At 43.0% G+C, this 13,644-nt stretch overlaps 1 protein-coding gene across 1 annotated transcript in view; it reads right to left on the reverse strand.

Moving 5' to 3' along the window:
* Window positions 1–13,644, reverse strand: part of znf512b (zinc finger protein 512B) — a 28,975-nt gene that overhangs the window by 13,507 nt on the left and 1,824 nt on the right. Inside the window, exons 3-8 of the mRNA XM_034086371.1 lie at window positions 12,511–12,645; window positions 1,989–2,062; window positions 1,716–1,844; window positions 1,214–1,389; window positions 340–611; window positions 167–238 (exon numbers count right to left, since the gene is read on the reverse strand). Of these exons, the coding sequence (XP_033942262.1) occupies window positions 167–238; window positions 340–611; window positions 1,214–1,389; window positions 1,716–1,844; window positions 1,989–2,062; window positions 12,511–12,643 (856 nt within the window). The 5' untranslated portion in view covers window positions 12,644–12,645. The remainder of the gene's footprint in view (window positions 1–166; window positions 239–339; window positions 612–1,213; window positions 1,390–1,715; window positions 1,845–1,988; window positions 2,063–12,510; window positions 12,646–13,644) is intronic.

Raw genomic sequence — 13,644 nt, forward strand, 5'->3', positions numbered from 1 at the left:
ATGATGAATCAGCCAAGTCTTCTTCAGAACTTTGTTAATTCACTTATTATGTTCACAACCACAGGAGATTACTGGACAAGCCTTTTAGATTTTTTTTGAGAAAAGTATTCAATAGAAAATGTACTGTCAGCCACAGGGAGCAGTAAGAGAATGATCTGGTATTTACCTTTCAATCCAAATGTCCCAGATATTGAAGGCTGCTCTCCAGTGAATTTCTTAGGAGTTTTCTGCTTCCGTCCTAGCTCAAAAGAAAAACACAGAACAAGGAATGGTCAAACACATACAAGCATTACAGGAGAACATGGTGGAACGAGAGGAAATATATGTTGAAAATCTTACTGTGCCTCATTCGCTCTGGGTCCTCGTCGGGGAAAGAAGCGGGAAGGCTGTCCCCTTCGCTCTCGCTACCCTCGGCTTCGGAAGACGTGCTGTGGGACTGCTGGGACTGAGGCTGGGCTGGCTGGTGGATCGGCTGGGAAGGCTGGCTGTGGCTGTGCTGTTTCCTCTCACTCTTCTGGTGGGCCAGCTCCCCGTTCTGAGAGGGCGTGGACACCTCGTGGGTCTTTTTCACTTTGAAGAACATCGGAGAGGGTGGACTGTTCTCCATGGGCCTGAATTGACAGAGGGAGGACAGTTTTGGGAAGTGAGTATGATGATTGTGATGTTACAAACACCATTACGTGGGTCACAGTGGGTGGGGAATTTAAAGGTCCCCTATTAGACTGTTTTTCATCAATATATTATAGGTCTCAGATAAGACATGTCTCTGAAGTGTTTGGCTCTAAATACCAAACAGATCATTGCGGCATCCCATAATCCCCTCTGTTTCAGCCCTGTTTCAAAAGTGCTGATTCTCTGTCTGTTACTTTAGATGAACAATAAGGAGCCACTCCCCTCGCCCCTCTGAGAGATATTTGGTTAAAAAGATCACAATGGTGCTCTAGGAGGAGATTCAGGTGATAAGGTGGGGGTTACCTTGGTTGGTGATTGGCTAATGGTTACACAAGCCAAAAAAATCATTATGATATCATAAAGTGTCCAAAATCTGATCAGCTCATTTTCAGACAGGTTTTTATAGAAATGGATCCGGACAAAAAGTGAGAGAATCTTTTTTCCTGAAACTTTCAGAATCTCTTTACACAGAGGGGACACATGGTGATGTATAAAATGATTTTGCATAATAGGTCCCCTTTAAACTGTAAATCCCAGTCACCTTTTCTTGGTGTTGGCCTTCACGAGGGTTTTTTGAAGCTTGGTCTGCTCGTCCTTGGCCTCCATACTAACCCTGTCTGGGTGGTTCCACAGCTTGTGCTTCTGCAGGCGCACCTTTGTGGCAAACACTGCCTCACAGTAAGGACAGCCGTGACTCAGCTTCTCTGCTACGGTGGCCTGGTACAAACACAGACATGAGGAGGGAGGGATTTACAGTAAGCTCCCTCCCTACGCGATACACTGAGAGTGGATAGCTGTTTCTGGAAGCATTCAGTTATCAAAGGCTCTTGAAACAGCCATGCATGGTCAATAATCATTACATATTTAAGGTGTGAGTATTGTTCATTGGAAGTTTAAACTCTGATTCAACTTATCACAGACTGTCATGGCCCCCTCTGATGTTTTTCTTCAATGTTTTTACTCTGGTCTACTGTTTAAGACTTCTCTGAAGCATAAGGTAGCGATAGCCGCATAAGAGGAAAGAACAGAGGTTAGTGACTCACCCCCTGGCAGCGTTGATAGTGGTACTTGACGCCATAGATGCTGGGAAACTCTAACCAGCAGCCTGAACACGGACACTTAACCCTGGAGCGGCGCTTAAACTCTTCCTTCCATTGTACTATCATATGGGCCTGCTCAGGGGGGAGAGAGTTCAATACATGCAAGGATTATCGCTATACTGTACATCGTGCATATTCATGGGGAGCTGCCTACTCTGTGCAGGAAAAAATGAAGCACACTTCAAACACCCACTCGGTTCAAAGAGAGATACTCACAGGGATGCTTCTCAGTTCCTGCACTTCTGCTTTCGGGCGACCTTTCCTCTTCCCCTCTGCTGGCTCATCACACACTGGACCGGGTGAAATGAGAGAAACATCTCTGAGTTAACATGGAATACTGCCAGTGCTTTATATGCATGGCAAGGAAATATTCATTTATACAATTATATTAGCACTTCTAAATATGTTCTTCTTTATTTTATTTTATTGTTTATTTGGCAGGGACAATGCACAGTAATGAACACTTCAACATTCAAATGTGTCAAGCGTAACAGTGCCAGATTTAGCTTTGAGCTCATTTCCCTCACATAAAACATTTAAATTCTTGACATCTGTCCACAAATACCCAACAAATACAGTCCTCCAAAATCCCTGAATCTCCGATATTCAAACTTACTAAAGACACAATTGGTGAAAGCAAATATATATAGCTTGGACCGGACGTTGAGAAGTGTTCAGATAAGATAAGAGACGATGTACTTTATTAATCCCAATTTGGGAAACATTTGTGTTGCAGCAGCATAAAACAAAACAAGGCATTGCACATAATAACAAATTAAAAGAGTAGAAATAAACAATTCTTAAATATAAACATCTCAAAATAGAAAAAGAAATAAACCAGCATTAGAGAGTAAGAAAAATATACAGATGACCGTGAAGATACAAAATAAAAAAAACTGTCAAATAAAAACACTATTGAAGTGGCAATTTTCTGTTGACACAATATAAGCAGGATGTTATTTACATAGAGTGCATGGATAACACGATAGTCAAGTTAACCAAGGAGAAACTATGGAGAAGTGTTAGGATTATCCCAATAATTGTCACCAAGAGAGCGCGCACGCGTGTGTGTGTGTGTGTGTGTGTGTGTGTGTGTGTGCGTGCGTGTGTGTTAATGTGTGGGAAAGATGGCAGTGCGGGTAAAGGCCTTCTGTTCAGCCAAATACATGTAGATCAGCTATACATCGCTAGTGCCTGTGTGAACCTGACACAGCACACAGCACACCGACTGCCTCAGCTCTCCCTCTCTCTCTCTCTCTCTCTCTCTGCTCCCTCCCTCCATTTCTCATCCTGACGCTTCCCCCTCATTTCTCACTTCATGTCTAGCTTTCTCACTTCCTTTTTCCTCCATGCACCCTTCCAAAATCCTTCTCCATGTGAACTTTGGAGGACAGGCGGTGCACTGGCTCATTACTGCTCTCTTCTCTGCTACAATTACACCTCTGCTCTCTATTTCCTCTGTACAGTGCTACACTTGAGAGAGGGAGGGAAGATGGAGAGAGCTGCATAAGGGAGAGCAGATGGGGGTGGGGATGTCTAGGATGCTGAGGGAGACAGGAGAGAATTGCAGAGTCAGATGCCTTCTTCTTCTGACCAAGCAGAATACTGAATGACAGGGCAGCAGGTAGACGCTGAGGCTCTGCACTTCAGAATGCTACATGTGCTCTCGACTCCTCTGCATTGATCTGGGAGGACCGGAGAGCGGCAGCAGAAACAAGGCGAGCAGCAGGAGACAGCTGCTACAGCCTATTCAGTCATTTCAGATCTAGAACATGTTCAAAGGGAAACTATTGAAGAAGATATGATAGTGCTTTGTTGTGAGGTGGAATGCAGCAAATGTATGGCATGGATTTGGATCTGTTTTACTTCGCCACGCTGAGAAACTGCCTTCCCCTGCAAACTCATTGACAAGCAGCAACAGGACGCACACATGCCTGGTGCCGCTCATTTGTGTTCCCACATTCAGTCAGAGCACTCTGTGTGCCTACTGGGATTATAAAAATGGTTTAGGGATTTTAGCATTTGGCAAAAAATATCTCTGTCAGTGACGTTAATGTGTATAAAAGGACAATCCGGTCATAACCTTTCCCTCAGTTTTATTACACAGTATCAACTTTCTCTTTTTCCCCTCATTAGTCTTCTTTTTGTTTCCCGCTCAAGCACAGACACCGACGCAGGCTGGCGGATTACATGTAATCTTTTACTTCAGACTCACAGTAATAATAAGGTAGAAAGAAAGTAATGCGAGTGTAAATAAGATTGAATGAGAAGCAGCACAGCATTGCTGGCTGTGTTTGGGAATAGTTCATAACAGAAGGTGCAAACACATGCATACAAGCACACACTGATACACACAAACAACTACACAAAACCATTACCAGTGTGTGTGTGTGTTGTGTGTTGTGTGTGCATAGATATGAGTGTATTAATATTCTCAGGGCAACAAAGCATTTCTCTATTAGCTGTCTGGGTAGCAGCTGGGGAGGTGATGCAGCTCTTGTGCTGAGGAGGAAATTGAGCATGCATTCTAATTCCTGTCTTGTAAAAGAAAGGCATAATTAATGAATGCTGCTCTTGGGAAAGATATGTTCTTGTTGCTATGGGAATAGGATCCACTTGTCTGAGTTACCACTACCAGAGACCTTAATCCACAGTGAAAAAACATTGACTTTAATTAAATGTATTATGTCAACAGATTTCCTATAACTGTATTAGGTTAGTTGAAAGCAATAACATTGAGTTTAAAGAAAGACAATTAGATTCAACTTAATAATATTGCTTTCAACTAACCAAATACAGTTATGTGGAATTTGTTGACATAATACAGTTAAAGGTGGGGTAGGTAAGTTTGAGAAACCGGCTCGAGATACACTTTTTGCTATATTCCATGGAATGCTCGTAACATCCTGATAGCAATGAATATCTGAAGTGCTTTGACAAAAAAATGTCATCTGTGGAAGCCGTAGCGCTGTAAAAAGCACGACCAATCATTTTAGCCGGCCGGTCTAAAGTAACTGGATGGCCTACCTGCCTGTCAGCCTTCCATCTGTGCACAAACTTACCTCGTGCCCTCATTGGTCATGTGCGCGTTCGTGTGTGTTGGAGGAGGGGCTCTGTAAAGAAGTGGCAGATTTTTTCCGGCTGTGTATTTTCAAATTCTAGCGCACTCAAGCTGGTTTCTCCAAAATTACCTACCCCACGTTTAATTAAAGTCAATGTTTCGTTTTTTTCAGTGAAGCAAGAAAAACTAATACAAAATACACACAAGAGCAAAAGCTGCGCACGTGGGGGTGAAAACTTAACTGCAAAACTTTAAAGTTCAACCTATCCTGGGGGAAAACGTGCAAACATATCTTCAGTATCTTTTACTTCGCTCTGCTTGAGTATGGGCAGAACACTCTGTGCTGAGCAATCACAACCATTGTCTTGGTATGAGACAAAGCGGGGCCATTGTGTCAAATCTAAAACCCGGTTCTTAGGCTCGGGCCACGGGGATAAAACAGCTGTTCAACTAATGTCAGACCATGACTCGCTCCCAGCTGTCTGCAACTGTTGCTCCACACTGCCTAAGCCTGACAGCAGAGAAGAAGAAGAGAAGGATCCAGGACCCAGGAGTGCTGGCAGCTGCCTAATGATCTTAAATAACCTCTGTGTTCTCCTAGCTACGCCGGGAACAACTCCCCCTGAGTGCAAGGGTGCACACATTACCCAAAAACACACACACGGGTGCGCACACAGAAGAACAGTCATTTGTTTTCCTCGACAAACACTCACACAGGAGCCTTTGTCTGTGTCTGCACAGTGGGGTTTAGACATAGTGTCGTTTGGAGAAAGACAACACACACAAATAAAAACACCACTCACAACTGACACAAGCGCATGGAAAGACACACAGTATCACTACATCCTCAATCTCAATGGACAATAGATGGAGAAATGGATACCTGGGCAGACAGTGGATGGGGAAGCTGTCTCTTGAAAGTGTGTATCCTGGCTCACAGTGAATGCAAACACTGGACTTCACTGCAGCTTCTACATTATTACTTTAAAGTTTATCAATGGAGTGTTTACTTAGCTCTTCAAAACGTTCCCCTCTGCACGTCAACACACACTTCCTATTTTGTAAACTGTTTTTTTTAATGTAGCCTTATTTCCTCAAAAACACACACACACACACACACACACACACACACACACACACACACACACACACACACACACACACACACACACACACACACACACACACACACACACACACACACACACACACACACACACACACACACACACACACACACACACACACACACACACACACACACACACACACAAAGCACCTTCCCATGTTATACGGACCTCTCTTTGCAGACGTCCCCATAATTCCCTCCCAGTCGGGCCTGGTTCCAGACAGTGAGTAAGTAGAAGGAGTGTTGCGACGCAGGCGCTGCCGGACTGAAAGAAAACCTCACTCTCTCACTGACTCTCACTCTCTGTGTTTTTTCCTCTCTCTCTCTATCTCTCTCTCTCTCTCTCTCTCTCTCTCTCTCTCTCTCTCTCGCTCTCTCGCTCTCTCTCTCTCTGTATAACTCGGTATATATGCTAATCTTTAACACGGATATGCTTGTTGATGTCACAATCACACACAAACATGCCTAGACTCATTTGTGAACTTTTTTCTGAAAACACAAAGAAACAGTTTTGTGTTGCCATTACACTAATTCTAATTACATCTAAATTAATACAATCTGCTTGGATTAGATTGTGAAGAATATCCTTTGAGTTATTATCATATTACTTGAGACATCTATGACATTAAGTGGTTCTGTGTGTTATGATCACTTTTGGGCCATAATTGACCAAAGATTTCTTCAGTATAAACAGTCAAATCAAATCAAGTTTTATTTATATAGCACATTTATAAACGATGTTTGGTCGAGCCAAAGTGCTGTACATAACATAAATATAGCCTACAGTAGAGACACTTTACAGCACAGATTGTTCAGAATATCAGTATGAGAAAAACGACACCCTCTGTCCTTAGACCCTCTGTCCTTAGACCCTCTGTCCTTAGACCCTCACATCGAAGAGATAATACATTCTACAGCATATAGACCGAATGTTAGGAAATGCATGTGTCTGTAATAAGAAGATGAATCCACGAGGATGTCAGCTTGATGCCAGTCATTCATATATATATTCTTTCATGTTTTCTTCAGGACCAGAGGAGGTATACCTCTGCCATCATCACAGCCATTCAATAGATGCCAAGTATAAAGAATGGACCAACATAGAATAACACAAATATGGGTTGACGATCAGGAATAAAGAATAATACAAGCATGAATGTGCATTGTATACTATTTGATTCCTACATAAGGAATACAAAGTTAAGAATGTTTAGATTGTACATGTGAGGGCTTTGACATATCTATTTGTTTTGGGCATCATGTATTCATGGTTTAGCCCATTTCAAAATGTGTGTAACTTCATGATTAAGCGATAAGCAGCAGACTAAATAACTCGTAATAAGTACCCAGTCTAAGAACAGTGAGAGCCATAAGAAAACAATGCTCACTGCACACAGTGGTCTGAGCTTCTGTGTAGGGAATCACTTCAGGAAACACCGCAGAGACCTGTGGTAGACTTCCGTTTATTAACACCACACACTAAAAGAAGCCAAATAAAAGAAAAGAGCTTGGGCTTGAGATTCCTGCTACTGCTACATCATCTGGTGACTCACAGCACCTCGACAGCCTCTTCAGACCTGCATTGATTTCTGCACAGCCTTCCACATCAGCGGCATGCCTCGTATTATTGGAAAGCTAATCTATCGCCTGATGCCCATTTGGCCGCTGGCCCAAAGTATGTTTAGTGACATCCAAGCACAACAGGATTCCTGCAGGACGATGCTGACACGTGAATTGACAAAAGGGAAACAAATCTAATGTAGTTCTGAGTGGACAAAGGAGCATAGTGGACTTTTCTGCACTGAAAGATGCAGATGTTACACACTGAGAAGAGGCATGTGTTTATGCAATAGCGCATACGTGCCAGACAGACAATGCCTGCTCCAGACTGTTTGCAGTGCCCTCCTTATGGACAGTGACTCACCAACTCAATCGCTCTCCTCTCCCATTTCCATGTCCTCCTTCTCACCTGCCACCCTCAAGCCTGCTAAATAAAGGTGCCACAAAGATGACAAAGGACTCTCTTCAGAACGAGATGCAGCATCAGGCTGAGAAAAGCACCAGAATTCTATTTCATCCCAAAACAAACATTCTCAAATCTATAGCTCTTTATCGATCGCATCGTTTGGTATTTCAACATTTTCCTAAAGTCAAAGCATCAGCAGGCGAGAACTACAAAATATAAGAAACACAAAATGTGAGAAGCTTGAGGATGGGCAAAGGGGATAGTAAGGGTGGGACTAGCGGACGCAGGAACGGAAGGTGGCCGGGATAGTGCTGGTGATTAAACGTCCTAATAGATTAGACGAGAGAAGGATGAAGGGTTTGAGAAAGGATACAATGGAAAGGAGTTACAGTTATGCATGGAGATTGGGACGATCGAGAGGAAGCGGTAATAGGTGGAGAGGGAGAGCGAGACATTGCTGCTGAGGCAAATATGCAAGGTCAGCTGATGGTGTCTGTGGGCCTGAAATGAAGGTCCTGCAGTTACTGGACTGCCACGTGAGAGCACTCATTGCTCTGCACACACATGCAGACATGTAAACACAAACAAAAAACAACCCATGAACGCATGGCCTGCTCAGTGGACATGGTGTCAAAGGATCAGGTTCTGCACTGCTCTCGGTCGAAGAAGAAGGATGGTAATTCCACAAACACACACGCACGCACGCACACACACACACATACACACACACACACACACACACACACACACACACACACACCCACACACACACACACAAGCTTATTCTCAACCCATTTATGCAATAATGTTTGCAGAAAGGAGCCTAATTTTAGGGCTTGCTGAGAGCATTTGGCAGAGCAGCGTTATTTTTGTTCAAATACTTTCACTGTTGGTTGTTTAACAGCTTAGACGGCTGGTGGAGAAAAAAGGACAAAACTAGGGCTCTAATAAGATGCTAATGTGAAAGGAATGTAAGAGCAAGAGCGAAAAGAGAGAAGCAAAGGCAGAGCAAGTCACCCTCAAGGACCACATCCTCTCCTGCAAGTTGTCTGGTGTGGCAAGGTGACAGCTCCACCGCACCACTCTAGGAAAGCACACAAACCCTGATGTGCAGTAGTCTTTGTTTCCATGTTTAAAATCAGAGAGGGATTTCAAGAAACCACTATAGCACAAAGAAAACATTCCAGACATTCAGGATTTCTTTATAGTTACATCATGCAAAGTTTCCGAATAGGACGTTTATTGATCACCATGAGAGATTTATTTTTCAACAAGGTGGAAAAGTTCAAACTTTCCAGAGACACGTAATGAGAAATGAAACCCGAGCAGCAGGAGGAGGGCAGATAATACGGTACCTGGTTATCTGAAGGGCACACCGTGTGCAATGGACTCAGATATTGATGCCTTTGTTTCCCCAAACTGAGAATCACAGTTCCCCTGGGCCAGACAAGCGAGCTCCAGGCTCCATATGATAAGCACTGTAGCGTTGCTCCTCATCATTAACATTACAAAGGCTCATGACCTACACTTATGAGCAATAAGCAAAGGAGGCTAGGTTTGAAAAGATGGCTTGTTGTTTGAAAACAGACTAAGAAGTAAGGCAAGGCAAGGCAAGGCAAGTTTATTTATAGAGCACTTTTCAACGCAAGGCAATTCAAAGTGCTTTACAAAACAAAACAAAAAAAATGAAAGACATTAAGCATTAAAAAAGAAAAGCTAATCAAATAAACATTAAGAAAAAATACATGGATAAAAGTTACAGTGCAGTCTAAAATATAAATAGTTCAATTAAAAGCAGCGACAAAAAGAAAAGTCTTCAGCCTGGATTTAAAAGTAGTCAGAGTTGCAGCGGACCTGCAGGTTTCTGGGAGTTTGTTCCAGATATTTGGAGCATAATAACTGAACGCTGCTTTACCATGTTTAGTTCTGACTCTGGGGACAGAAAGCTGACCAGTCTGGATGGTTCATCATTTAGCAGGAGGTCAGAAATGTATTTTGGGCCTAAACCATTCAGTGCTTTATAAACCAGCAGCAGTATTTTGAAATCTATTCTTTGACACACAGGAAGCCAGTGTAAAGACTTCAGAGCAGGAGTGATGTGATCCACTTTCTTAGTGTTAGTGAGGACTCGAGCAGCGGCGTTCTGAATCAGCTGCAGCTTTCTAATAGATTTTTTAGTGAGACCTGTGAAGCCACCATTGCAGTAGTCGTGTCTACTGAAGATAAAGGCATGGACAAGTTTTTCCAAATCCTGCTGTGACATTAGTCTTTTAATCCTAGATATATTCTTTAGGTGATAGTAGGCTGATTTAGTAACTGTTTTAATGTGACTGTTGAAACTCAGGTCAGAGTCCATGACTACACCTAGATCTCTGGCTTTATCTGTTGGTTTGAACATTGCAGACTGAAGCTCAGCGCTAACTTTTAAACGTTCTGCCTTGGCTCCAAAAACCATTACCTCAGTTTTATCTTTGTTTAATTGAAGAAAGTTCTGACACATCCAGTCATTGATTTGTTCAATGCACTTACTCAGTGTTTGAATTGGAGCATCGTCTCCTGGTGAAATTGTTACGTAAATTTGTGTGTCATCTGCATAGCTATGGTAACTTATTTTGTTGTTCTTCATTATCTGAGCCAGTGGTAGCATGTAGATGTTAAAGAGAAGAGGCCCCAAGTAGGCAGAGTTTGTGTTTTGCTTGAGAAGTCCCATCAAAATCAATGAATATCTTTTCAGCGTTTACCACCCCTGTGGAATCATAACACACAGCTGTTGTGGTTTGGTGGATAGGGAATACTAAATGCTACAGTTATTGAGAGCATTTTCTAGATGAAAATGTAAGACGCCTAATGTATTTCTTATGCGCTGCTTTGTGTCTGAATCCATTCCTGTTGTTGCATGTCACTATTGCATGAGTCCCATTGGCCTTGTGATTCCTAAAGGTTGCTGGATCTTTTTAGAGAATCTTCAAACCTCAAAATCACATAAAACTCCACTGGCATGGTTACCAAGTAAGCCTCTCCAAAGGCTAGGGAAATCCCTGGTAATGTTCCAGATAAGAGCGGTTTTGCAGCCAAACGAGACCATTTTTCAACCACAACCAAGTAGAAAGTAGATGTTTATCTTGTTCAATCAAATAGCGCTGGAAGCTGCATTTAGCACAGGCGTACACTATCACAACCACTGATATAATGACTGTACTGGTTGCTTTTAGTAGCTCTACTTTAATGAGTTAAATCACATCAACTGTGGAAAGAGAAAATGAAACAGACAAGCGGTTGTCTTAGGTTACCAGAAAAAGTCCCGTAAAGACCGGGGCCATTACATGTGAAAGCATCATCTGAACACACACCACGCACAAACACACACCCATGCACGCACCCATAACCATCAGCGGTACTCATTACTGAACCTCAGCCAAGTGTGCTTCTTTCATTTTTAGCCTTCAGTCTCGAAACGATCGGCGCTCACTACCAACTTCGCACCGATTGATTTATAAACACGTCTTGTTTATTGAGTAATAAAGCGTAAAAAGTCTATAAAACCTAACACTCTGAGAGGCTGCTGTGAAAAACATGTCACTCAAATACACTGTTCCGCTACAATCAGTTATTCAAAAGCAAAGACACCACGGCCGGCCGCCTGTATACAATAAAGTTAGTTAGGTTAGGGCCCATACTGTGAGCATGTTGAAGACTGCTAAGACCAAAAGACCAAAACCGATAAAAACATACATTAAAAGCTTTAATACACGCCAGCTTCAAAAGAAAAGATATGCCAAATCCTCTCGTGCCCTCACAGTTCTGTCCTGAACATAAGCTTTGTGTTATTGTCCACAGCAAGCACACGTACATGCACGCACCCACACAGGCATGCAAATCCAGCCGACAGGGCTGAATATTAATATGGAAAGGAAACAAATGGTCTAGGCCAGCGATGGGGCTGCGTGTGTCTAGGAATGAGGAGCTATTTTGTAGCAACCAAAACAACTGGGTCATATTAGAGCAGCTCCAGTTTTCCTACTCTGCCTCACTTTATTAACAAAGTCATGATGATCTGCTGGTTATTGGATTGAAACTTAATTCCCCAGCTTGGCTCTCTCATTCCAAAGATCTTCCATCTCCATCCAGATGGCTTAGGGTTTCACTAACGTCAGTGCTTGGCAGTGCTTATTTGTATGGTTTTCTCACTGTAGGGCAGTCTAAGGGAAGATTGTATAGTTTTCAGGCCCTTATGTGGAGGGAGGGCTACAATTACATCGAGGCTGGGGGACCTTTGAAAATATACTCCATTCAAAAAAGCCACAGAGACGATTATTAGTGTGGTAGGTTGATCAAATCCTTGAGAAACTAAACTGCAGCCCTGAATAGCCAGCATAGAGCTATTATACGCCACAAAACAATTACAATAGTCCTACAAATTAAAGATATTAGAATATAGAGAACCATTAGCAAGAATACAATTGCAACCCTCACCTTTGCGTGTATCCAGGGCCTACATTTCAAACAATGTTTGAAGAAAATCCATAGATCTAAAGTCCACACAGTGTTTCCATTCAGCTAAGTGTGGCGGCTCGTCACTCACTGTGTTTGATGTTGTTTTCAGGGCCTGGCACAGTTCTGACAGGCTCCTGGGGATGTCCATGCTTGGGGGTCCGGCCCCTTGGCAGCCCTGGTGAGGACAGCTTCCCAAGCCTGGGGCCACTTGGACTCTCCATGCCTGCATAGGTAGTTGTACAAAAACACACATGAGAGAATGATAGCTAGAGGCGATATTTGGATGCTTTGTTGTTCTATTGCTTGTAAAAACATTACTATGAGCGCCCCCCCCCCCCCCCCCCCCCCCCCCCCCCCCTCCCCCTTGATACTGTCCCCTTGTTCTACAATGCACTTTCTTTAGGTCGTCCATCGGAGAGATCGGACTGAAGGTCATCTGAGTGGAGGCTCACACATAATCTGCAGTGGTAATGAGGGTGTGACCTTCCATGTTTCATTTCTAAATCAATGCTCTTACTTACACACTAACTCCATGCTCTGCCCATTAGACAAAAGGTGAGCCAAAGGAAGGGGGACGGGGGGTCAATACCACTTTCCTGGTTTCTTTCCTTATTAGGAAAACAAGTGATGCCTCTTTTGATTAAGTCACATGGTACAAGTAAAGTTATGTTTGCTGTAAGTGAGAGCTATTCTTCATTTGTGAACTGCTAGATAGCTTACACGGCATCATCTGCCAATCCGTTAGAACGTAATGCCATAATAATAAGCCTTCATGTCAGTTTTGGGTTTTGCGTACTGAACGCTCTTTCAGTACCAGCATGGGACAGTATCATGGATAAAGGATGACAATTGCTAATTATGCTAAGTGGGACTGATTATGATCCAGCATGCTTCCTCCTAACACACATTCTTGTCACTCTCCTAATAATTTACAACAGCACACAAAGGGCCACTCAGTGGGGGCCACTCAGTGTCTGTTTACACGCTCAATGTACATGAAGTGATGATGGCTCATCCGTCACAGTGACAATATGCTCACTTTATTAGAAGTAGGTAATCAATTTAACTTCATTAGGTTTGGTGAGCTTGCTGTTCAAGTCAAGTTGCGTAAATATTGCACACACCGATAGTAGACGCCTTCCTGTTCCTGCCTGACGTGTCAGAGTGTGAAGAGAACTACAGAAGAGCATTCAACTTCTTAAAATAAACAGATGTGGTGGTG

The sequence above is a fragment of the Pseudochaenichthys georgianus genome, chromosome 7 (assembly GCF_902827115.2).
Source record: "Pseudochaenichthys georgianus chromosome 7, fPseGeo1.2, whole genome shotgun sequence".
NCBI lineage: Eukaryota > Metazoa > Chordata > Actinopteri > Perciformes > Channichthyidae > Pseudochaenichthys > Pseudochaenichthys georgianus.